Genomic DNA, 26592 nt, shown 5'->3' with positions numbered 1-26592 from the left:
AGCCTGGGCGACAGAGCGAGACCCAATCTCAAAAATTAAAACAAAACAAATAGGGAAAAAAATAGTATCTTACCAAAAAAAAAAAAAAAAAAAAAAAATGGCAATTCTACAAATTAGTAGGAAATTCTCTGGGGAATTCTAAAGCAAGCGCAGAGTATGGTCTAGAACACAGGAAGAGCGTCACGGTGTTTTCCTGAGGGCTGGGCTGCGTCTCTCCACTCTGCCGCCCTCTCTGAAAGGCTCGCCACCTGGCCATTCTGAGAAATCAGTCTAAATAGGAAAGACAGCAAACCCTGCCCTCGCCCTGGGGAAGTGGCGCCTTCAGGCTTCTAGAAGAACCGAGATGAGCTTGTGGGTCTACTACCTAATCGCCTTTTCTACTTGTAGGCTGCCAAGGCCAGTAAAGACAGGAAGCTGGTTTTTCTCGAGGCTTCACATGGTCACCTTATTGTCAACAAACACTGCAAGGCTTTATTAGCTAAAATGTCAACCCACACACAGATCAGAGACCGCCCTCAGCTTCTCTGCGCCTTTCCACCCCGTCACCGCATCAATGGGGCGGAGGCCAAACTCAAACACTTGTGGGGCACAGACGTCCCAGAAGCAAACATGAAAGCCACGGGAGTTTATTTATTTAATTCTTTTTTTCCCCAGACAGAGTCTCTGTCGCCCAGGCTGGAGTGCAATGGTGTGATCTTGGCTCACTGCAACCTCCACCTCCTGGGTTCAAGCGATTCTCCTGCCACAGCCTCCCGAGTAGCTGGGATTACAGGTGCCCGCCACCACACCCAGCTAATTTTTATATTTTTAGTAAAGACAGGGTTTCCCCACGTTGGCCAGGCTGGTCTTGAACTTCTGACCTCAGGTGATCCACCTGCCTCGGCCTCCCCAAGTGTTGGGATTACAGGCGTGAGCCACCGCACCTGGCCAGCCACTGGAGTTTAAAGGACAGTCATGCTGGCTCCGGCCTAAGGTGGCATTTTCCTCTATCAGAAAGCCGCGGGTCCTGTACCTCAGAATAGGGCACCTGTAAGTCATTCAGCGAAGTCTCTGCTCTAACTGGCCACTGGGGCCATTGTCTTCTGACACAGCCTTGCCAGGAGGCCTGCCATCTGCAAAAGGGAGTTCACTCCTTCCGCTATTTTCATGTGAGTGTATCCAATTTCCTGAAAAACAAACCAAATTCAAATCTGGTTAATAAGTGGGGGAGTTCTTTTTTAAAATCTGAACTGAAAAAAATAAAAATAAAAACAGAAACAAACTTAACTAATGGTTTGTTCAAAATCAGCATGAGGAATTCCAACTCCAGCCGGAAAATGAATGCTAAGATGCAATGGATTATGTTTACCTAAAGTTCAATTTATTTCTTAAAAGGATGCTGATAGTTCTTTCAAAGACACTGTTAAGAAAATGGGTGGGGCCGGGGGGGGGGGCGGGTGGCACGGAAAGCCAGGCTAGAGGAAAATATTTATATATCTGATAAAGAACTTGCATCCAGACTGTATAAAGTCGTCTCAAAAATTCAGTAATAAAGTCCAGGCGCGGTGGCTCATGCCTGTAATCCCAGCACTTTGGGAGGCCAAGGTGGGTAGATCACGAGCCCAGGAGTTCGAGATCAGCCTGACCAACATGGTGAAACCCCATCTCTACCAAAAATACAAAAATTAGCCAGGCATGGTGGCGCACGCCTATAATCCCAGCTACTCGGGAGGCTGAGGCAGGAGAATCACTTAAACCTGGGAGGCAGAGGTTGCAGTGAGCTGAGATAGTGCCACTGCACTCCAGCCTGGGCAACAGAGCAAGACTCCATCTCAAAAATAAATAAGGAAATAAATAAATTCAGTAATAAAAAACAAACAACCCAATTAAAAAATGGGTAGATTTAGACCTGGAGCAGTAGCTCACACCTGTAATCCCAGCACTCTGGGAGGCTGAGGCAGGAGGATCACTTGCCCAGAGTTGGGCCTGGGCGACATAGCAACACCCAAACTCTACAAAAAAAAGAAAATAAAAACGACCCAAGTGTAGTGGCACATGCCTGCAGTCCCAGCTACTCGGGAGCCTGAGGTGGGAGGATTGCTTGAGCCTGGAAGGTTGAGGCTGCAGTGAACTATGATCGCACCACTGCACTCCAGCCTGGGTGACAGAGCAAGACCCTGTCTCTCAAAAACAAAAAATGTAGGCCAGGCGCAGTGGCTCACACGTGTAATTCTAGCACTTTGGGAGGCCGAGGTGGGAGGATCACTTGAGCCTGGGAGTTCAAGACCAGCCTTAGCAACACGGGGACACCCCGTCTCTACCAAAAATATAAAAATTGGCCGGTCTTAACATGATCTCTAAACAAATAAATAGAGTACAATTAAAATTAAAAATTTAAAAATTTAAAAAAATGGGTACATATGAACAGATGTTTCATCAAAGAAGATTTTGGATGGCAAACGAGCACATGATTAAATGCTCAGCATATTAATTAGGGAAATGCAAATTAAAGCCACAGTGAGATCTCATCACATGCCTATTAGGTTATTTTGTTGTTGTTGTTACTGTTTTTTTTTTTTTTTAAGATGGAGTCTCACTCTTGTTGCCCAAGCTGTAGTGCAGTGGTGTGGTCTCAGCTCACTGCAACCTCCACCTCCTGGGTTCAAGCGATCCTCCTCCCTCAGCCGCCCGAGTAGCTGGGATTACAGTGAGCCACTGCATCCGGTCATTACACACCTATTAGAATGGCTTAAAAACCAAACTGAGCACTCCACCTGGTGGCTAGGTTGAGGATCCTCCGGAATGCTGGTGGGAATGCACGTGCTGCAGCCACTTTGGAAAACTGTTTGGCAGTTCCTTATCGATAAAACATACACTTATCATTTTCCCAGGCAATCTCACCCCTGGGAACTTACTTGGGAAAAAGAAAAACTTAACATTTGCATTCACACTAATCCATATGTGCAAATGTTTACACTGGCTTTATTCACAGTCACCACAATCTGTAAACCCAAATGTCCTCCAGCTGATGGACAGATAAGCAAACTGTGGTACATGCACACGATGGATTACTTCTCAGTGACAACACAGACTGACGCATGGATAGAAGTACCAACGTGGACACATCTGAAAGGCATTTCTGCTACAGTGAAAGAAAGAAGCCAGACTCACAAGGCTAAGTTCTACATGATCCCATTTATATGATATTCTGGAAAACTGTATCCCACGAAACAGAAACTACATCGGTAGTTTCCAAGTGGTAGTCGGGGAGGGGGCTGGCTTCAAAGGGACACATGAGTTGTTCTGGGATGACAGATTCTGCATCCTGATGGTGATAGTGTTTGCGTGACTGACTGCGTGTATCCTGTACCTAACAGGCTGAATTTTACTCTATGTAAATTAAACCTCAATTAATCTGACCTTGAAAATCAATCAATCAGTCAATAGACAAGAGAGCCTTGAATGAAGAAAATCAGAACTGTGTGAAACAAACTTGGTCCTCAGGACAATCAGCCACGTTGATCTAGTTTGGACATCTGTCCCCTTCCAATCTCATTTGGAATTTGGTCCCCAATGTGGGGATGTTTGGGTCACAAGGAAGATCCCACGTGAATGGCTTGGTGCCCGCCCCAAGGTAGTAAGTGAGTTCTGGATCAGTTAGGTCCCTGGAGAGCTGGCTGTTCAAATGAGCCTGGCACCTCCCTCCGCTCTCGACAGGTGATCTCTGCACCCACAGGCTCCCCCTTCCCTTTCCAACATGAGCGGAAGCAGCCTGAACCCCTCCCTAGAAGCAGATGCTGGCATCATACTACATGTACAGCCTGAAGAACTGTGAGCCAAATCAACCTCTTTTCTTTCTACATTACCCAGTCTCTGGTATTCCTTTATGGTAACTCAAAGGGACTAAGACACACCCTCCCTCCCACTGCAGTTGGGAAACAGTGAGAACCTTCCAGATGCCGGGTCTGTGAGCAAACAGAAAGCAAAGCCAGGGCCCACAGTCTTTTTTTTTGTTTTGAGACAGAGTCTCGCTCTGCTGCCCAGGCTGGAGTGCAGTGGCACGATCCTGGCTCACTGCAACCTCCACCTCCCAGGTTCAAGCGATCCTCCTCCCTCAGCCTCCCAAGTAGCTGGGATTACAGGCGCCCGCCACTGCGCCCAGCTAATGTTCTTTTTTTGGAACGGAGTCTCGCCTCCATCGCCCAGGCTGGAGTGCAGTGGCACGATCTTGGCTCACTGCAACCACCACCTTCCAGGTTCAAGCGATTCTCCCACCTCAGCCTCCCAAGTAGCTGGGATTATAGGCGCTTGCCACCACACCCAGCTAATTTTTGTATTTTTAGTAGAGATGGGGTTTCGCCATGTTGGCCAGGCTGGTCTCAAACTCCTGACCTCAGGTGATCCGCCCGCCTTGGCCTCCCAAAGTGCTGGGATTACAGGCGTGAGCCACCGCTCCTGGCCGCGCCCAGCTAATTTTTGTATTTTTAGTAGAGAGGGGGTTTCACCACGTTGGCCAGGCTGGTCTCGAACTCCTGATCTCAGGTGATCTGCCCACCTTGGCCTCCCAAAGTGCTGGGATTACAGGTGTGGCCCACAGCACCCGGCCACTATGGCCCACACTCTTGAGGACAGAGGCATTTCTACACTCTCACTGACCTTGATGAACTCCAGTTTCAGGTATTCTGCCATTTGGAAAGTTTTACACACTCGAAAGATGTTGCCAATGATATCTTCTGGTGAGTAGCCCAGATGCCACAAGTGAGCAAGAATCTAGACAAAGGAGACAGAAAAGGCTGCTTACCACTTTAAACTGTAAGAAGACATGTGATTTTGAGACTCACCACAGCTGGTGGGGCCCACCCTTCAGGTCACATGGGGGTACCTTAACTGATTTTCGTGGCAGATAGATAACATTACAAATGTTATTTTTGTTTTGCTTAAATATTTTTTTTTCAGTAATATAAAGATGGAGTCTTGCTATGTTGCCCAGGCTGGTCCCAAGTTCCCAGCCTCAAGCAATCCTCCTGCCATGACCTTCGAAAGTGCTGGGATTACAGGCATGAGCCACTGAGCCCAGCCTATTGCAAATGTTTTAAGCTGTGTTGCAAAATGGTCTACTACTACACCCATGTAATCTCTTGATCCACAGCTCTTAAAACGCTTTATTAATCTGATGACTAGGTACAGCAGAGTGGAAAAAGCAGACCATTCATCTGCTGGCTTCACCCAGCTGCAGTCCCAGTGCAATCTCTGCAGGACGAGCCTGAAGCACACCCTGACTGGGTAATCCCAGCCTCCTGCTTCCCACCCACCCAGCCCCGCCCAGGCTGCAGGGTCTGGAGGCAGGCCTTTTTGCCTTTGCTTTGGCATCTTGGGGTGAATTCAGGGGGCAGAGAAGCTCTGTGCCCACAAATCTGAAGGCTTTCTTTAGGTCTACTCAGGCCTGGGTCTCTGCTCAGTCTCCCCGCCTTGCACTCCAGTTTCACAATGGGTGGAACTCTGCCCTAAACCCAGTCAACTTCCAGCCTAGTTTGTTAGGGGGTAGGCAGAGGGAAACTATGATTGGATCAATGATCTTGAACCACACCAACCACACCACACCCATGTGGCTTGAGGTCGCCTGAGCCCCAGCCACACCTGCTGGAATCTGCTCACAGCACCCCGTCCCACTGTCAGGCTAGAATCTTCCTGCTCCCTCCTCTCCTGGCTAGCTGGGGGCTGCTGGGTCCCAGAATGCCTGTGCCTATGAGAATGGATGGGGACACCTCCCCTTAACCGGAAAGAAGATGGCTTCCCTGGAGAAGGAACTAGGCTGGTCTTTCCTCCTGACTTTGGCTGACAAATTTCTCCTGCAGAGGATATAATTACAGGAGAAAAACACCATTTTGAATTCTAGTTCTACTGCTTTTAAACCGTATGACTTAGGGCTGGGTATAGTGACGTGTGCCTGTAGTCCCAGCTACTTGGGAGGCTGAGGTGGGAGGATCGCCTGAGCCTGAGAGGTTGAGGCTGCAGTGAGCTGTAACTGCGCCACTGCATTCCAGCCTGGGCAACAGAGTAAGACCCTGTTTCTAAAAATAAATAAATAAAAAATAAATAAATAAATAAAAATTCCTTGTCCTAATTTCGGACAAGGAATTCAGCCTCTGAATCAGTTTTCTCATCAGTAAAGTGCACCCAACTCCTAGCATGATTTTTTTCCCAGTTCCTAGACAGATTAACACATAGCATGATATTAATAATTTTTTTTTTTTTTCCTGGGACAGGGTCTCACTCTGTCACCCAGGCTGGGGTGCAGTGGCGCAATCACAGCTCACTGCAGCCTTGACCTCCAGGGCTCAACAAATCCTCCTGCCTCAGTCTCCCAAGTAAGATTTCAAGAATGAATGGATTAATGTGTATAATGTCCCTGGCACCAGAAGGGCTCCCTCTCTCCTCTGCCCAAGAAGTGAGCGGTTCCTCTGCCAGGACGGGGGGAAGGCAGCCAACCTTGTAGGCTTCGTCGATGTTGGCGTTCACACAGTGCTGGATCATTTCCTTTACCAGCAGTGGGTGGGGCTCGTCACAGACCTGGCCAAAGGGAAAGGAAAGGTGGTCAGGGGCTGGAAGGGACAACGTGAGCGGGGAGGCCCCGACAGACCGACTTCCAGGCAACCTACAGGTAAAACTTCTCAACCTGTTGTTTTCATCAAATTCTCCAGCAACCAGAATGAGTTTGGGGAATGCTCCTCTCACCACCAAAGAGAAGTGCTTCCGGCACCAGGAAGATAAATTTCCCAAACACAAGACAGATGAACAAGAGAGCACCCTTGGTGAAGGGTGAACACAGGCCCTTCACCAAGGGCCTGTGAAAGATGCTCACTCGGGGACAGCTTTAAAGTCACAAGTCAACTGTCTTAGATCACTTGGGGGGTCATTTGCCCAGAACCACTTGGAATTCACTTTAGAACTGGGAGGTCTTTTGGGCCAATTCCCATCTCCACCCCGGAGCAGGAACTGGCCTTCCCTACAAAGGGTCCCCCAGCCTCAGCCGGACACCCTAAACGAGGGGTCCCGCTACTCCAGCAGGCAGGTGCATGGCGCTGGGGACTCCGTCCTCCCTGCAGCATTCTCCACAGTGGCATGAGGCTCTGCCTCTGGTACAATGTCGACCCCTAAATCTTCCCAATGAAAGCCTCCTGACGGCTCCAGAGGTCACCCACACCTGCCCTTGCCTTTTCCCAGTGGAAGCCATGGTTTCCTGAGCCCTCAATGACCCTCCAAGACAAAACAGGGCCCGAACCATCACCCCCGTTTCTGAGCGGGCCTCCCTTTCCTAAGTGGCCTTGAAAATGCGTTCACTGCCCAGGTCTACCCAGATGCTTCAAAAATCGCTTGTCTGTTGTCCACAAACCTGGTAAGAAACAGCTATAGGCTGAAAGCTTGGACAGCCCTTCCCAGTTTCTTCCCCCAAATAAGGGGGAAGTGAGTCTCTCAAATGGCATTTAGACGCTGAGTTATCAGGATACGGAAGCAGTTTTCAAAAGAATTCCCAAGAGAAAAATGTTTTGCCGACTTGGGAGAGTAAGTGAGAATCCTTTTCCTCAGCCTGGCTTTGAGGGTGACTACCTACCCTCCAGGGGCAGGAGTGGGGAGCAGGGCACAGCATTGCAGAAAAAACCCAGGGTGTGGGGTCTGAAGGCTGCTGGGGAACAGCACAGTGCTCCTGCCTGCCCTTTAGGTGCCAGGGGATCCCCTGGGCCCACGTTATCACCCACAATGTGGTGGTAAGAACCTCCATGCAGGGAAGTCGCTGGCATCAAATAAGACGCATTAGAAATTGCTCGGCCTTGGGTCTGATGCATCATTGGTCCTTCCTCACCTACCACACACAAGTGACGTTCCAGGTCCCCCGAAACTCTCCAGCTTGTACAGCAAAGCAGCAATAGGGAGAGGACAGACGGGAGTGGGGTGGGCTCCCTGGCACCCACGAGAGCAGCTGGATGTCCGTCCCCACTGCCAGCCCAGCCCTTCAGCCCCACTGGCCCCCGCAGGGAAGCACAGCTTCTGCTGACAGTACCACCCACACCAGCACTTGTACCTTGAACACGTTCTCACTGTTAATGAAGCCAAATCCTGAGAAGGTGGACTGCAGGTTGTTCAGCGCCTGTTCAGGAGCAAACACATGTCAAGGGTGATTTTTATATTTATTTCTTTTTGGGTAGAGACAGGAATCTCACTATGTTGCCCAGGTTGGTCTAGAACTCCTGGGCTTAAGCGATCCTCCCACCTCTGCCTCCCAAGTGCTGAGATTACAGGCGTGAGCCACTGCACCGGGCCAAGGGTGACTTTTTTTTTTTTGAGACACAGTCTCACTCTGTCACTCAGCATGGAGTGTAGTGGCACAATCTCAAGTCACTGCAATCTCCGCATCCCAGGTTCAAGCAATTCTCCTGCCTCGGCCTCCTGAGTAGCTGGGATTACAGGCACCCACCACCATGCCTGGCTTTTTTTTTTTTTTTTTTTTGAGACAGAGTCTCACTCTGTCACCCAGGCTGGAGTGCAGTGGCGCTATCTCAGCTCACTGCAAGATCCGCCTCCCAGGTTAATGCCATTCTCCTGCCTTAGCCTCCCGAGTAGCTGGGACTACAGGCACCCACCACCACGCCTGGCTAATTTTTTGTATTTTTAGTAGAAATGGGGTTTCACCGTGTTAGCCAGGCTGGTCGTGAACTCCTGACCTCGTGATCCACCCGCCTTGGCCTTCCAAAGTGTTGAGATTATAGGCGTGAGCCACCGTGCCCGGCCACACCTGGCTAATTTTTAAATTTTTTTTAGTAGAGACGGGATTTCACCATGTTGGCCAGGCTGTCTTGAATTCCTGACCTCAGGTGATCCCCCTGCCTCAGCCTCCAGGGTGACTTTTAAAGCTCTGACCTTCCCTGCCTCTCTTCTTGGAGTCCGAGCTAGACAGCCCACTGTCCCAGGAGGGTGCCAGGTCTCCGTCTCTTTCTCTTGTTGTACCTTGCGCAGCTGTCACTTCCCTCCCCTTCTCCATGGAAGGGGCATGGCAGGCACAGGATGCCCACGCCTGAATGGTAGCAGCCCACATACCTGCCTCATGTCTCCCTGGGCGGTGAAGATGATGGCTTCCAGGCCATCATCAGTGTAGGGTACCCTCTCCTTCTCGATAACATTCATCAGCCTCGTGAGGATCTGGGCGTCGGTCAGCTTTGTGTACCGGAGGACTGCACAGCGGGACTGAATGGGCTCTGAACAGAGACGGGACAGTAGTGAGGTCCCTCCCTGCAGAGGCCGGCATCATCCTGCTAGCTCTTTGGTCATAAGGCTGCAGCTGCACAATCCACACAGCCTCAGGCACTCAATAGAGACTTGGTAGGCCGGACGCGAGGGCTCACGCTTGAATCCCAGCACTTTGGGAGGCTGAGGCGGGAGGATCACTTGAGGTCAGGAGTTTGAGACCAGCCTGGACAACATGGTGAAACCCCATCTCTACTAAAAATACAAAAATTAGCTGGGTGTGGTGTCGCACGTCTGTAATCCTAGCTACTCGGGAGGCTGAGGCAGGAGACTCGCTTGAGCCCGAGAGGCGGAGGCTGAAGTGAGCCAAGATCACACTACTGCACTCCAGCCTGGACAACAGAGCAAGGCTGTGTCTCAAAAAAAAAAAAAAAAAAAGAGAGAGAGAGAGACTTGGTAAACACAGGGTGATATGTCAAGGTGTCAACCAATAAGACAAAGGCCTCAGCTGGCACTGCCCGGCATGGCCTTGGCTAGCCACGGCTTCCAGATGGGGAAAGGATCCTCCAGTAGAAACACATCCATGTGCCACAAGCCGTTAGATGAGTCAGCCCTGGCCCAGATGGACTGTGGAATTGGCGTGTGCTGGACATTGGCCCTTCTGGGCACATGACAATTCAATCTGAATGGGCCACCCCAGTTTCTCTCTTTTTTTTCATAGACAGGGTTTTGCTATGTTGCCCAGGCTGCTCTCGAACTCCTGGCCTCAAGTGGTCTTCCTGCCTCAGCCTCCCAAAGTGCAGGGATTACAGGTGTAAGCCACCATGCCTGGCCAGTTTCTTTCTTTTTTTTTCTGAGACCAAGTCTCTCTGTTGCCCAGGCTGGAGTGCAGTGTTGTGATCTAGGCTCACTGCAGCCTCCACCTCCCAGGTTCAAGTGATTCTCCTGTCTCAGCCTCCTGAGTAGCTGGGATTACAGGCGCACGCTATCACACCCAGCTAACTGTTGTATTTTTAGTAGAAGCGGGGTTTCACCATGTTGGCCAGGTTGGTCTCAAACTCCTGACCTCAGGTGATCCACCTGCCTCGGCCTCCCAAAGTGCTGGGATTACAGGCATGAGCCACTGTGCCCTGCCAAATCAAGAACTAGGAATGCATTTTTCTCCGTTTCATCACTGGCATCTGGAAAGCGGAGAATACTTCTCCTCATTAAACTCTGTGAGCTCTCCACTAGCATGGTGCCTGGCAGCTACTAAGAACCAGAGTTAAGTGTTCGGTGAATGGGTGAATGAATCAATGCACAAATCAGTGTGATTTGGGGAAGGGAAAAGAATGTAAAGGATTCCTGACACTGCTGAGAGCCCCGCCAGGGCTGGTAGCCATGACTTTGTGGGTGCCATATTTGGTAATGCGCTTGTCGGCAACAGAGGCCTCGGTGGCAAGGGGGTTGTCAGATGGATAAGCTCATATGGTTGGGGTTCAGCAGGGCAGAAGTGAGGCAAAAAAAGCTGCTGAGAGAGCAATGAGAAATGAGGAAAGAGGACAGCTGGGCTGTGCAGGCAGCCTGTGTCAGAAAGAGAAGGATGGGCCAGCTGCGGTGGCTCATGCCTATAATCCGAGCACTTTGAGAGGCCGAGGCGGGTGGACCACTTGAGGCCAGGCGTTCTAGACCAGCCTGGGCAACATGGTGAAACCCCGTCTCTACCAAAAATACAAAAATTAGCCAGGCATGGTGGCACATGCCTGTAATCCCAGCTACTGAGGAGGCTGAGGTAGGAGAATCACTTGAATCCAGGCAGCGGAGATAACAGTGAGCTGAAATCGCACCACTGCACTCCAGCCTGGGCGACAGAGCGAGACTCTCTCTAAAAAAAAAAGAAAGAGAGGGATGTGAAACCAGCAGGAAGTTGACAGACTAGAGCACTCTTGGGACCTGGGGCGGGACAAACCCATGCAGAAGCAGACAGGCTGCAGGGAGGGAGGTGGAAGGGCAAACAGTAAGGTTAGAGAGAAGACAGACTGCAGGATTTCAAAGAGGAGCTTCCTGGAGGCAACAAATTCCAATATACAGATACTGCCTATATCAAGTGCTCAGAGCAAATGAATAGCACAAGAAGGTATCTGGAGAGCGACTGTGATCGTGACACTGTGCAGGGGACATCAACAACGTCCTGTGTGCCTCCAAGAGTGCAAGAGGGAGATAGACCTGGGGCTCCAATCCCAGCTGCTCTTGCACTTGCTCTGACTTTGGGCAAACTACTCAACCTCTCCAAGCTTGTTTTCTTTCCCTTTTTTCTTTAGATCCTAAACATCAGGATAAGCTCCAGTTTTCTCATCTCTAAACTGAAGCTAATAATACCTCCTCATAGGATTATATAAGATTAAATTTAAAAGTTGATTACAATGGGAAACATGTTGTGCATAATAGATACAATTTCTCCTTGTCAATTAAAAAAATATAAATTTAAAAACTTGATTATACAGTGCTTGGCCCATGCTACGCAATAAAAAAATCCCTACTCTTCCAGTGCTAAAGACCCAAGGCGAGGCCAGGTGCAGTGGCTCACACCTGTAATTCCAGCACTTTGGGAGGCCGAGGCAGGCGATAACGAGGTCAGACGTTTGAGACCAGCCTGGCCAACATGGTGAAACCCCAACTCTAATTAAAAAAAAAAAAAAAAAAAGCTTGGTGTGGTAGTGCGAGCCTGTAATCCCAGCTACTCAGGAGGCTGAAGCACAAGAATTGCTTGAACTTTGGAGGTGAAGGTTGCAGTGACCTGAGATCGTGCCATTGCACTCCAGCCTAGGTGACAGAGTGAGACTTTGTCTCAAAAAAAAAAAAAAATCCAGGTGTGGTGGCACAGGCCTGTGGTCTCAGCTACTGGGAGGCTGAGGCAGGAAGATCACTTGAGCACAGGAGTTTGAGGCTGCAGTGAGCCATGATGGCACCATTGCACTCCAGCCTGGGCGAAGAGGGAGACCACATCTATAAAAAAAGAAAAAAGCACAGTTGAGCACCACATGGCCCCCCAGACACCGAAAGCTCCCACTCACCGATGATCTTATCCGAAGCGTTACAAGCAAGGGCGAAGCGAGTGGTTTTAGAGTAGATTTCCATGGTTCTCCTCAACGCTTGCTGGGCTCCGTCGGTCATACTGAGAAGAAAAACACAAGTTTGCAAGTGGGACCCAGAGACCATGTGACACAAATCGTTTCCTATACAAAAACCCAAGACATAAGACACGTCCAATGTCCTAAATGAAGGTCTCATTGCAAGTACGCAGGCCATCCCTCTAACGCTAAAACCTGCAGGCCGCTCTCGCAAAGACTGTGCAAACAGCATTTGGTACCTACAGCATCAGAACAACCCTCAAGTGAAACTCACGAAAACCACCATCTACAGGGGCTGCCATCACACTTGTGGGAATTGGTTCTCTCTCCAGCCCTTCATGACACAAATTCAGAAGAACAGTCATGACACCAGCTGCCAACTTTTCTTTCTTCCTTTTTCTTTCCTTTTTTTTTTCTTAAAGAGACAGGTTCTTGCCGTCACCCAGGCTGCAGTGCAATGGTGGAATCATAGCTCACTGCAGCCTCGAACTCCTAGGCTCAAGCAATCCTCCCATCTCAAGAGGCTGATGCGGGAGGACCACTTGAGACCAGGAGTTCGAGATCAGCCTGGGCAACATAGTGAGACCTCTATTTCTATAAAAAATTTTAAAAGATACAAAAAAGCCTGTTTACCAGATTATCATAATGTAGAGCAATGCCTATAACATTAAAACGAAAAACCAGGATACAAAAATTATATATATTATGATCTCAACTATGTAAACATTGATAGTGTATAAAAAGAGAAGAAAAAAAGCAAGCTATTAATGGCCAGGCATAGTGGCTCACGCCTGTAATCCCAGCACATTGTGACGCCGAGGCAGGTGGCTCTCTTGAGGTCAGGAGTTCAAGACCAGCCTGGCCAACATGGCAAAATGTCAATTCTACTAAAAATACAAAAAAAAAAAAAAAAAATTGTCTGGGCGTGGTGGCGCATGTCTGTAGTCCCAACTACTTGTGAGGCTGAGGCAGGAGAATCACTTCAATCCAGGAGGCAGAGGTTGCAGTGAGCCAAGATCATGCCACTGCACTCCAGCCTGGGCAACAGAGTGAGGCTCCACCTCAAAAAAATAAATAAATAAAAAGACAGCAAACTATTAATATATTCTAAATTTTCTTCAAAGAACATGAATTACTGCTACATTAAAAAAAAAAATTTTTTTTTTTTGAGACAGAGTCTTGCTCTGTTGCCCAGGCTGGTGTGCACTGGCACCATCTCGGCTCACTGCAACCTCTGCCTCCCGGGTACAAGCAATTCTCCTGCCTCAGACTCCTTAGTACCTGGGATTACAAGCACCATTGCACTCCAGCCTGGGTGCCACCACGTCCGGCTAATTTTTATACTTTTAGTAGAGACGGGGTTTCCATGTTGGCCAGGCTGGTTTCGACCTCCTGACCTCAAGCGATCTGCCCGCCTCGGCCTCCCAAAATGCTGGGATTACAGGCGTGAGCCACCGCGCCTGGCCCTAAAAAAAATTTATTTCGCCAGGCACAGCACCCCATGCCTGCAATCCTAGCACTTTGGGAGGCCAAGGCAGACAGATCACTTGAGGCCAGGAGTTTGAGACCAGCCTGGGTAACATAGTGAGACCCTACCCCTAGGAAAAAAAAAAAAATAGCTGGTTGCAGTTGCACAAGCCTGTAGTCTCCCCTACTTGGGAGGCTGAGGTGGAGGATCATTAGAGCCGAGGAGTTCAAGGCTGCAGTGAGCTATGATTGTGCCATTGTACTCTAGTCTGAGTGATATAGTGAGACCCTGTCTCAAAAACAACAACAAAAAACAATGTTATAGGGTTAGGGTTCTATATTCTTTTTTTAGTGTCATTTCAATTTTTTTTTTTTTTTTTTGAGATGGAGTTTCGCTCTTGTTGCCCAGGTTGCAGTGCAAATGGCGTGATCTCAGCTCACCACAACCTCCACCTCCCAGGTTCAAGCAATTCTCCTGCCTCAGCCTCCCGAGTAGCTGGGATTACAGGTATGTGCCACCACACCTGGCTAATTTTGTATTTTTAGTAGAGACGAAGTTTCTCCATGTTGGTCTCGATCTCCCGACCTCAGGTGATCCGCCTGCCTCGGCCTCCCAAAGTGCTGGGATTACAGGCATGAGCCACCGAGCCTGGACTCAGATTCTTCATTTATACCAACTGAAGTGTTGTGATGGTTGCACAACATTGCAAATGTACTAAATGCCACTGAACTGTATACTTCAAAATAGTTAAAATGGTAAATTTTGGGCCAGGCGCAGTGGCTCACGCCTGTAATCCCAGCACTTTGGGAGGCCGAGGCGGGCGGATCATGAGGCCAGGAGATCAAGACCATCCTGGCTAAGACAGTGAAACCCCGTCTCTACTAAAAATACAAAAAAATTAGCCGGGCGTGGTGGTGGGCACCTGTAGTCCCAGCTACTCGAGAGGCTGAGGCAGGAGAATGGCATGAACCCGGAAGGCAGAGCTTGCAGTGAGCTGAGATTGCGCCACTGCACTCCAGCCTGGGCGACAGAGCGAGACTCTGTCTCACAAAAAAAAAAAAAAAAAAAAAAAAAAAAAAAAATTTATGGTTAATTATGTCCATATAACCACAATAAAAAATTTTACAGGCCAGGCACGGTGGCTCACACCTATAATCCCAGCATTTTGGGAGGCCAAGGTGGGTAGATCACCTGAAGTCAGGAGTTCGAGACCAGCCTGGCCAACGTGGCGAAACCCCATCTCTACTAAAAATACAAAAATTAGGCCAGGCTCGGTGGCTCACGCCTGTAATCCCAGCACTTTGGGAGGCTGAGGCGGGCGGATCACGAGGTCAGGAGATTGAGACTACCCTGGCTAACATGGCGAAACCCCTTCTCTACTAAAAATACAAAAAATCAGCTGGGCGTGGTGGTGCATGCCTGTAGTCTCAGCTACTTGGGAGGCTGAGGCAGGAGAATCACGTGAACCCAGGAGGCGGCGGTTGCAGTGAGCTGAAATCACACCACTGCACTCCAGCATGGGCGACAGAGCGAGACTCTGTCTCAAAAAATAAATAAATAAATAAATAAATACAAATACAAATATAAAAATTAGCTGGGCGTGGTGGCGGGTGCCTGTAGTCCCAGCTACTTGGGAGGCTGAGGCCGGGGAACCGCCTGAACCTGGCAGGCGGAGGTTGCAGTGAGCAGAGATCGCACCACTGTACTCCAGCCTGGGTGACAGAGAGAAACTCCATCTCAAAAAAAAAAAAAAAAGAAAAAAAAACCTCATTTAAATTATTAACGTACGAGATGCTGAAACCAGCACATTAAAATGACTATCTTAGACAAATGTTTGTAAGTTACTTAACAAAGATAAGATTTAAGGTGCAGGCCCCTATTAAATTGCTTGTTGAAGATATGATAAGCAAATCTACTGTAAAAGTGCTTTTTATCCTGATTGAATAAAGCCCCAAAAGAGATTTAGAGATCAAGGTCAAAATACATTTGGCAAAGCACTCTACCTGTCTGCTTCATCCAGAATGATGATCTTATGTCGGCCTTTGGGAAGAGTGACTTTTTGTTGAGCAAACATTTTAATTTTATTCCTCACAACGTCAATGCCCCTGAAAGAATGACAGGTTTTTACTGGCACCTTCTGAGACAAATTCAGTTGCCTTCACGAGGACTTTTAAACAATCGGTATATCAGGGACTGTGAGGCCCAATTTCCATTTTTGAGTTTTTTTGGGGGGGGCAATTTTAACTATTTATAAGGATTGAGATTTTTATGGCATTTGTTCTTTCTTGGAGGTCTTTCAAAGAACAAAGAAAATATATACTTTTTTTTTTTTTCCAGACAGGGTCTCGCTGTGTCATCCAGGCTGGAGTGCAGTGGCCCTCTCGGCTCACTGCAACCTCTGCCTCCCAGGTTCAGTGAGCCGGGATCACGCCACTGCACTCCAGCCTGGCGATAATTCAAGACTCTGTCTCAAAAAAAAAAAAGCCTCATCCTTCAGTTTTTTAACTGCATTGCTTGAGATACCATATTATCTTTCAAAAGATGTAATAGAAGTGCAGATATACCACCTTTGTTATCTTATAAGCTTTCACTAACCACAGCCAAGAATTGAAAATTTTTCATTCTCTACCCACAACAGGAAAGAGAAAAAAATTGAGAGGAGGACTCTTCCTAATTATTAGGTGAATCAGAAAATAACTGCAATGTAGGCCAAGCATGGTGGCTCACACCTGTAATCCCAACACTTTAGGAGGCCGAGGTGGGCAGACCACTCCAGGCCAGTTTAAGAACAACCTGGCCAACACAGCGAAAATCCATCTTTACTAAAAATACAAAAATTACCCGGGCGTGCCCACGCACACCTGTAGTCCTGGCTACTTGGGAGGCTGAGGCACAAGAATCGCTTGAACCCAGAAAGCGGAGGTTATGGTGAGTCAAGATCGTACCACTGCACTCCAGCCTGGGTGACAGAGCAAGACTGTCTCAAAAAAAAGAAAAAGAAAGAAAGAAAAGAACAGAACAGAACAGTACAGAATTGCAGAGACACCAACAGCAACATTCTAAATGCTACTGATGGTGAAATTGATCAATAAGCAAAATCTCAGACTATGAATCTTCAGATGCCAATATCCTCCACACATTTTCCCAAACTGAAGAATCAAGGAGTGAACAATATGCAGCTGTCCCTTGGTGTTCCTGGGGACTGGTGCTAGGCCCTTCCTCAGACACCAAAATTCACTTTTGCTCAAGTCCCTTATATGAAATGGTATAGTATTTGCACATTATACACATCCTCCAGAAGACTTTATTTTTACTTTTATACAGAGATGGGGTTTCGTTATGTCACCTAGGCTGGTCTCAAACTCCTGGACTCAAGCAATCCACCTGCCTCAGCCTCCCAAAGTGCTGGGATTATAGGCATGAACCAACATGCCTGGCTGGCCTTCCATACACTTTAAATATACAGGCTGAGTATCCCTTATCCCTAATGCTTGGGACCAGAAATATTTCAGACCTGGGTTTTTTTTCACATTTTGGAATTTTGCATTATATTTACTGGTTGAACATCCCAGTGTAGTGGCTCACGTCTGTAATCCAAGCACTCTGGGAGTGCTGTAATCCAAGCACTGAAGCAAGAGGATTGCTTGAGTCCCGGAGTTCGAGACCAGACTGGGCAACATAGTGAGATCCCGTCTCCACAAGAAAAAGCTGGCACGGTGGCATGTGTCTATAGTCCTAGCAACTTAGCAGGCCGAGGCAGGAGGACTGCTTGAGGCTAAGGGTTTGAGATCAGCCTGGGCAACATAGTGAAATCCCATCTCTACAAAAATTTTTAAACTTGAAAAAAGAGAAAAACTGGTTGTTTTTTTTGTTTTTTTTGTTTTTTTTTTTTTTGAGATGGAGTTTTGCTCGTCACCCAGGCTGGAGTGCCCAATGGTGCAATCTCGGCTCACTGCAACCTCCTTCTCCCGGGTTCAAGCAATTCTCCTGCCTCAACCTCCTGAGTAGCTGGGATTACAGGCGCCCAGCACCACGCCCAGCTAATTTTTGTATTTTTAGTAGAGACGGGGTTTCACCATGTTGGCTAGGATGGTCTCGAATTCCTGATCTCAGGTGATCCACCTGCCTTGGCCTCCCAAAGTGCTGGAATTACAGGTATGAGCCACCATGCCCGGCTGAGAAGAACAGTTTTTGAAAATTTCCATGGAAACAAAAAAAATAAACTGGCAAGTTGACAAGTGAGCAACGCTCTTTCACTGGGAAGGGGTGGGGGAAATCACATAGCTGGCAAGGCTTCGAATACAACCCAATGCTGACAAAGGTTGTTTCTGTAACAACTCTCAATGCAGAGCACCCGCCCCCTCTACAGGTCTGACTCTAAGACCTACCTGTCATTTGAAGCATTGAGTTCCAACACGGCATCTTTGAGTGCTGGGCCCAGCAGGGCCCGGGCCAAGCACAGAATGCTTGTGGTCTTGCCGGTTCCTGGAGGGCCCTGTGAATGAGATCTCCAGTAAAGACTTCAAACCACCAGAAGGACCTCAGGTAGCTCTTGAGTTATGTTCACTGCTGTTTGCATCTCCGTCACCTCTGACCCCCGCATTCCACCCACAGCACACACAGATCAATACAGCTGGCCGGAGGCAGTGGCTCACACCTACAATCCCAGCACTTTGGGAGGCCGAGGAGGGCAGATCACCTGAAGTCAGGAGTTCGAGACCAGCCTGGCCAACATGGCAAAACCCTGTCTCTACTAAAAATACAAAACTTAGCCAGGCGTGGTGGCAGGCGCCTGTAATCCCAGCTAGTCGGGAGGCTGAGGTACAACAATCGCTTGAACCCAGGAGGGAGAGGTTGTGGTGAGCAGAGATTGCACCACTGCACTCTAGCCTGGGTGACAGAGTGAGACTCCGTTTCAGAAAAAAACAAAACAAAACAAAAAAAAAACAGCAACCAACCCCAGGCCTCCCAACTAACTAGAGTGAAACGCTTCCCTTTGCCGGGGGAATGGGAAGGGGCTCTCCAGGGAGGCAGTGCTGTGCACAAGAAAGCAGTTCAGCGGGCAGTGGGATGAGACATGGAGACACTCAATAGGCCCAGGGCTGGGTACTCACCGCAATGATGATGTTGGGCACATTTCCTTCCCTTGCAAAGACCTACAGCGAAAATGATCATTAAAACCGGTTAAAACTTGCTTCTGGATGACTACATAAAAAAGAAAAAAGAACAATCAAGCAGGTTAAAACTCAGCTGAGCACAATGGCTCAGGCCTGTAATCCTAGCAGTTTGGGAGGCCAAGGCAGGACAATCACTTGAGGCCTGAGGCCAGCCTGGGCAACACAGTGAGACTCTGTCTCCTCAAAAAATAAACAAAATTAGCCAGGTGTGGTGGTGTGCACCTGTACTCCCAGCTACTCAGGAGGCTGAAATAGGAGGATCAGTTGAGCCTGAGAAGTGGAGGCCGCAGTGAGCTGTGACTGCACCACTGCACTCCAGCCTGGGCAAGAGTGGGACCCTGAAAAAAAAAAAAACACAAAACCTGGTTAATTTGTAAGCTTTAGGAGCTGAATCTCCCCAGCCACACAGTCTGTGTAGTAAACGTGGCTACAAATTTATCCACATGGACTGGATGCCCCATGGAACTCTCACCTCAAGTTCTTTTTATTCTTTTAGAGATGCACTCTGGCTCTGTCACCCAGGCTGGAGTGCAGTGGTGTGATCAAGGCTCACTGCAGCCTCCAATCCCCAGGCTCAAGTGATCCTCCTGCTTTGGCCTCCCGAGTAGCTGGGACTACAGTTACTCACCTCAGCATCTTCAAAACTGAACACTTCATTCTCCTGTACAAACCTGAGGCCCCACCCATGTTTCCCACCATGGACTGTCTATGCCCCGAAGCTGAGGTCGCCATCATCTTGGTTTGGCTTCATCCTCACCCTGAGTACTTCAATAACCAGGGCTTCACCATCCTCCTCCTTCGTCTCCAGCGTCCTTTACTTCTCTCCATCCCAGCTACCACTTTCTTAAGCCCATTATCTCGTCTGATTGCTATCAATGGGCCATTAAGTGGTCTCCATGCTCCCATTCAAATCCATTTCCCATCCTGTAACCACAATCACTTTCCTAAAGTACACACCTATTAAAACATCTTTTTTTTTTGAGATGGAGTTTTGCTCTTGTTGCCCAGGCTGGAGTATAATGGCCCAATCTCGGCTCACTGCAACCTCCGCCTCCCGGGTTCAAGTGATTCTCCTGCCTCAGCCTCCTGAGTAGCTGGGATTACAGATGCCCACCACCATGCCTGCCTAATTTTTATTTTTAGTAGAGACAGGGTTTCGCCATGTTGGCCAGGCTGGTTGTGAACTCCTGACCTTAGGTGATCCACTCATCTTGGCCTCCCAAAGTGCTGGGATTACAGGTGTGAGCCACCGCACCCAGCCCTATTAAAACATTTTTACCTAACTGAAATCCTTGACTCCTCCCTGCCCTCACTATGAAGCCCAAACTCTTTTTGTTTCTCAAAGTAAGGGTGTCACTCTGTCACCTAGGCTAGAGTGCAGTGGCGTGATCATAGCTCACTGCAGCGTCAAACTCCTGGGCTCAAGGGATCCTCCTGCCTTGGCCTTTTGAGTAGCTGGGATTATAGGCACTTGTCACCATGCCCAGTTTGAACCTCAGGCTCTACAGGCATGCGCCACCACACCCAGCTCATTTTTAAATTTTTTCAGAGACTGGTTTCACCACGTTGCCCAGGCTGATCTCAAACACCTGGCCTCAAGTGATCTGCCCGCCTTAGCCTCCCAAGGTGCTGGGATTACAGGTGTGAGCCACTGTGCCCAGCCTTAGGTCATCTTTTAAAAAGCTACTCAAGGCCACTTGTGGTGGCTCACGCCTGTAATCCCAGCACTTTGGGAGGCGGATCACGAGGTCAGGAGTTCGAGACCAGACTGGCCAACATGGTGAAACCCCATCTCTACTAAAAATACAAAAATTAGCCAGGCGTGGTGGCGTGTGCCTGTAGTCCCAGCTACTGGGGAGGCTAAGGCAGAAGAATTGCTTGAACCCAGGAGGCAGAGCTTGCAGTGAGCTGAGATGGCGCCATTGCACTCCAGCCTGGGTGACAGAGCGAGACTCCATCTCAAAAACAAACAAACAAAAAAGGCCGGGCGCGGTGGTTCACGCCTATAATCCCAGCACTTTGGGAGGGCAGATCACAAGGTCAGGAGATTGAGACTATCCTGGCTAACATGGTGAAACCCCGCCTCTACTAAAAATACAAAAAAAAATTAGCCAGGCGTGGTGGCAGGCGCCTGTAGTCCCAGCTATTCGGGAGGCTGAGGCAAGAGAATGGCGTGAACCCAGCAGGCGGAGCTTGCAGGCGGAGCTTGCAGAGAGGCCAGATCATGCCAATGCGCTCCAGCCTGGGCGACAGAGGGAGACTCCGTCTCAAAAAAATAAAAAGGCCGGGTGTGGTGGCTTACGCCTGTAATCCCAGCACTTTGGGAGGCCGAGGCGGGAATATCATGAGGTCAGGAGATTGAGACCATCCTGGCTAACATGGTGAAACCCCGTCTCTACTAAAAATACAAAAAATTAGCCGGGCGTGGTGGTGGGCGCCTGTAATCCCAGCTACTTGGGAGGCTGAGGCAGAATGGCGTGAACCCGGGAGGCGGAGCTTGCAGTGAGCGGAGATCGCGCCACTGCACTCCAGCCTGGGAGTGAGACTCTGTCTCAAAAAAAAAAAAAAAAAAAAAAAGCCACTTACCTCTAGCCTGCTCACGGTGTCTTCATTCCCGACAATTTCATTCAGCTTTACTGGCCTATATTTTTCAACCCTGTTAAGAAAATGCATAAAAATGTTGACATGGTTATCTTCACACTACCCCACAAAAAGCACTTAGGGGTCATCCTGAGAGCTTTCTTAGAAAATTACACACATTCAGTACAACTATGCCAAATGGTTGCAGGTTTTAAATGTAATAAGATGCCAGCCAGGCGCAGTGGCTCACGCCTGTAATCCTAGCACTTTTGAGAGGCTGAGGCGGGTGGATCACTTGAGGTCAGGAGTTTGAGCCCAGTCTGGCCAACATGGTGAAACCCCATCTCTACTTAAAATACAAAAATTAGCTGGATGTGGTGGTGTGCGTCTGTAATCCCGGCTACTTGGGAGGCTGAGGCACAAGAATAGCTCGAACCCGGGAGGCAGAAGTTGCAGTGAGCTGAGATCGTGCCACTATACTCCAGCCTGGGCTACAGAGTGAGACTCTGTTTCAAAAATAAATAATAAATAAATAAAATGTAATAAGATGCCCAAGTGCCATTTGAAAAGTTAAGGGCATGAGAATTGTACAGCATAGGCTTCAAACCTGCCACAGCAGAGAAACACCTGTTGCTGCTGGAGCAGGGCCAGCACAGGCCATCTGGAGCAATGTGACACTGTGCTGCAACCCTCTCTGCCCATCACAAGAGGCCCAGCACACACAGCACTGACATCATTTGGTGTGACAACATGGGTGCAACTGAGCTCCCTTCTCATCCCTTACCTGCCAGTTTCTTTTCTTTTTTTTTTTTTTTTTTTGAGACAGAGTTTTGCTCTTGTTGCCCAGGCTGGAGTGCAATGGCACGATCTTGGCTCACTACCAACCTCAGGTGATCCGCCCACCTCAGCCTCCCAAAGTGCTGGGATTACAGGCATGAGCCATCATGCCAGGCAAGGATTACCTGCCAGTTTCCGCAGACGTGTGCCAAATACACAAGCACGGCTGGCTAGACACCGTAAGCCTAGGCTGGGCACAGTGGCTCATGCCTGTAATCCCAGCACTTTGGGAGGACGAGGCGGACGGATGTCTTGAGATCAGGACTTCGAGACCAGCCTGGCCAACATGGTGAAACCCAGCCTCTACTAAAAATACAAAATTAGCAGGGTGTGGTGGTACATGCCTGTAATCCCAGCTACTAGGAAGGCTGAGGCAGGAGAATTGATTGAACCAGGGAGATGCAGGTTGCAGTGAGCCGAAATCACACCATTGCACTCCAGCCTGTGTGACAAAGTGTGACTCCATCTAAAAAATAAAAAAATTAGCTGGGCATGGTGGTGCGTGCCTGTAGTCCCATCTACTTAGGAGGCTGAGGCAGGGGGATCACTTGAGCCAAGGAGTTGGACACCAGCCTGGGCAACACAGCAAAACCCCCGTCATGATTTTTTTTAAAAAATTTCAAATGTAAATGTTATTGAACCTAGCAGTCAAAATATTATTTTCAACATGTAATCCATATTTTTTTTAAAAGACTTAAGTTTTTGAAAACACTAGGTCATACACTACTATACACAAAAACTTTTGAAAAACCAACTAGGTCAGAGTAGGTGGCCACCCGGGGTAGCCCTAATTGTCATAAGCATTGTTGTGAGCGAGACTCCGCTCGCAGAGTTTAGACCGGCCACTCTCGATCCATGTCCGTCGTCTTCTTGAAATCATCTGGATGCCACTCGGGGCCTCCTCCTCCCTCGGGATCCCCTAAAACGTGCCCCTGCCCCCCGAGTTTCTCCGGAGCACGGCCCGCCACTCGCCCACCCTCACGTCCAAACGCGCCCATTCTTTACGGCCTGGGACCTCACCACGGCAGCTCGTAGTGGCCAGCGCTGCCGGGGGCCTTGGTAGAGGCAGGGGCAGGGTCAGGGTCCTGGGCCTCCACCTCGCCCGGGCCACCACAGACTGCCTCCACCTCCATTCTCGCGCCTCCTCTTCCCGCCACCCGAGACACCACCCCGTGACGCCGCCACGCAAGCCCCGCCCCCTGGCTTCCGCCGGGCGCTAGCGGAAGTCACGTACCACCGCCTCTCCGTTCCTGCGAAGACGGTTCCGGTGGTGCCCTGGCGGCCATCGCTAGAGGCCGCGGTTGCTATGGGAGACCTGGCGTCCGGCCTAGGAGCGACAGGAGGGCGAGCTCTGGCCGCGACGCCTTCCGAGAAAGCAGGTCGCTCTCGGAACGGACGTTTGTGTGTGGTTTCTGTGGAAGATCAGCTCCGCGGCGGCGTGGGAGGAGCAGGACCTGGGGGCGTTGCGGCCAAACGCGGGCTTCGGTGCGGGGACACGGACAACGCTGGCGTCCAGGCGCTGCTGGGCAGCGGGGTCCGGGGATGACGTCTGGGTCTGCCCGTGCCGACTTTTCCAGATTGCTCTGAATGTCCCAGTGAGCTCCTCCCGTTGGGTGGGCTCCTGCGCCTCAACCGCGCTCGGTACTTGACGTTTATTATCGGAATTCTCGGCTGCAAGATGGGAATTCCACCCCCACCCCATTTTGCAGAGGAGGAAACTGAAACCGTCCTTTTGTCAGATGAAATGCAATGTTCATTCCAGGAAAATAGGGACTCAAGGCCGGTGCGGTGGCTCACCCCTCTAATCCCAGCACTTTGGGGGACAGAGACCGGAAGAGCGATTAAGCCCAGGAGTTTGAGACCAGCCTGGGCAACATAGTGAGACCCCATCTCTACAAAAATAAAAATAAAAAAATTAACCGGGCGTGGTGGCGCGCACCTGCAGTTCCAACTACTCAGGAGGCTGAGGCGGAGGAGTGCTTGAGCCCAGGAGGTGCAGGCTGCAGTGAGCTCTGATCACACCACTGCACTCCAACCTGGTCTGCAGCAAGACCCTGTCTCAAAAAAAGAAAAGAAAAGTAAATACTTCAACCTCGCAAGGGTTTTGAGCATTCTTATGGGCTGTTTTTCTACCCAATCTTTCCTCTCATAGCCTAAATTGTCATAATATTCAATAATGATCCCAGAACTTTGGGAGGCTGAGGTGGGAGGATCCCTCAAGCCCAGGAGTTTGAGACCAGCCTGGGCAAGATAGTGAGACCCCATCTCTACAAAAAAATTTTTTTAAATTATCCAGTTGTGGTGGTACGCGACAGTAGTCCTAGCTACTCGGGAGGCTGAGGCAGGAGAATCGGTTGAGCCCATGAGGTTGAAGCTACAGTGGACCATGATCAAGTCAATGCACTCCAGCCCCGGGGGACAGAGTAAAATCCTGTTTCTAAAAAAATAAGAAGAAAAGAAAGTAGGTACTTCAGATTCACAAGTGCTTTGACCATTCTTTGTTTTGTTTCTTGTTTTGTTTTGTTTTTGAGATGGAGTCTCACTCTGTCACCCAGACTGGAGTACAGTGATGTGATCTCAGCTCACTGCAATGTCGGGCTCCCAGGTTCAAGTGATTCTCCTGCCTCAACCTCCCGAGTAGCTGGGACTACAGGCGTGTGCCACCACACCTGGCTAATATTTGTATTTTCAGTAGAGATGTGGTTTCGCCACGTTGACCAGGCTGGTCTCAAACTCGTGACTTCAAGTGATCCGCTTGCCTTAGCCTCCCAAAGTGCTGGGATTACAGGTGTGAGCCACCACGCCTGGCCAAGCAGTTTGTTTTAATGATAATATTAACATATACAGATTCACAACTTAACAGTGTTTTTCTTTCCGTGTAATTTGGAAAAAATGCTTGAATTGGTCATCTCTCCCCTATTCCCCCTTTAAACTGATGGAGCGGTCTTGTCTGTTTTTTCAATCATTATTCACAGGTCTTTTATTTTTCCGGAGGAGAAAACACACACCCCTCTTGAAATACACACTTTTCTTGAAATGTCTCCGCGGTTTTTCCATAGGATTGTTCCTTTGTGTTAATCTTCATGTTTTCCTTGTAATCACTATGACACACATCCCTCCCATCACATAACACAGTTTAGAAACTAAACTAATTTTTAATAAGTACAGAACACGGTTCCTTTCATGATTCTCCAAAAACCCCCACTCTACAGGAGGCCTTTTGGCGCTGCTAGGACTCTCCTCTAACTGATGGAATGCCAGGAGAACCAGAGACGGAGGTGACTCTTAGGGCAAAGCTGCACTGTCAGGACATTTTTCTTTTTTTTAGACTGAGCCTTTTGTGACCTATTGGACTTGTGCCCAAACAGAGCTCAGAGCTTAAAAACTCCAACGGCTCCCCTGGGACTGAAAAACAGCAATGTTGGGGAACCAGGGAGTGCTGGGGAAACCACGGGCTCTTGTCAAAGGGCATAGAGTAGCCACAGAGAATTCCGCCCAGCAAATCCGTGAAATCTCAGGAAATTAAATACACACTGAGGCTAAGCTCCCAGACTGTCATCACAAGAGGGCAAGGCAGTTATACACCAAGAGGAAGCATGTAGAAAGGAAATAAAATTGAAACCAAAATCCTCTTTCCCCAAATCCAGAGGCTTCCAATCAGATTGTCAGAGAGGTCAGGCAACACATCTTGGTTTGAATGACACCTTGACTTTCACCGTTAGCTTACTTCCTGAGTTATGTTGCAGGATGTAAGGCTGAAAATCTGCTGGCGTGCCAAGATCAGGACTACAGGATAGCCTGGTTTTCTCTCTGCCCACTCCAGCCTCCATTGGCCCAGAATGTCATACACACTTGATGCTGTTTGCCTTGTTTACATTGAATTTTAAAAGTTCATTATCTTAGGCTGGGCCTGGTGGCTCATGCCAGTAATCTCAGCACTTTGGGAGGCCCAGGCGGGAGGATCACTTGAGACCAGGTGTTTGAGCCCAACCTGGGCAATGTAGCAAGACTCCCATCTCTATAAAAAAAGAAAATTTAGGCCGGGTGTGGTGGCTCACGCCTGTAATCCCAGCACTTTGGGAGGCTGAGGCGGGAGGATCACGAGGTTGGGAGTTCAAGACCAGCCTGGCCAGCATGGTAAAACCCCGTCTGTACTAAAAATACAAAAATTAGCTGGGCAACAAGAGCGAAACTCCATCTC

The 26592-nt window shown here is 49.1% G+C and overlaps 1 protein-coding gene across 5 annotated transcripts; it reads right to left on the bottom strand.

Annotated features, from left to right (window-relative positions):
* Positions 1-445: 445 nt before the first annotated feature.
* Positions 446-26592, bottom strand: RFC2 (replication factor C subunit 2). 5 transcript variants are annotated; one of them, XM_054560387.2, is made up of 12 exons: positions 26450-26592; positions 23412-24544; positions 21561-21630; positions 18912-18953; positions 18186-18292; positions 15801-15902; positions 12273-12373; positions 9073-9230; positions 8060-8125; positions 6469-6549; positions 4636-4749; positions 611-1166 (listed from the first exon to the last, which is right to left on the bottom strand). In XM_054560387.2, exons 2-12 carry the CDS (start codon positions 23522-23524, stop codon positions 1056-1058), a joined length of 1065 nt encoding a protein of 354 aa, XP_054416362.1. In that variant the 5' UTR covers positions 23525-24544; positions 26450-26592; the 3' UTR covers positions 611-1055. The 5 variants fall into 5 exon arrangements, with proteins under 5 accessions (XP_054416363.1, XP_054416362.1, XP_054416361.1 ...); XM_054560386.2 differs by lacking the exon at positions 26450-26592 and adding an exon at positions 22736-22857 and having other exon boundaries at positions 23412-23533; XM_054560388.2 differs by lacking the exons at positions 15801-15902; positions 26450-26592 and adding an exon at positions 22736-22857 and having other exon boundaries at positions 446-1166; positions 23412-23533.

Source organism: Pongo abelii, chromosome 6, assembly GCF_028885655.2.
Source record: "Pongo abelii isolate AG06213 chromosome 6, NHGRI_mPonAbe1-v2.0_pri, whole genome shotgun sequence".
In the NCBI taxonomy this organism is placed as follows: Eukaryota; Metazoa; Chordata; class Mammalia; order Primates; family Hominidae; genus Pongo; species Pongo abelii.
Note: the sequence above shows the minus strand (reverse complement) of the source record. Positions and strands in the feature narration are given on the sequence as shown.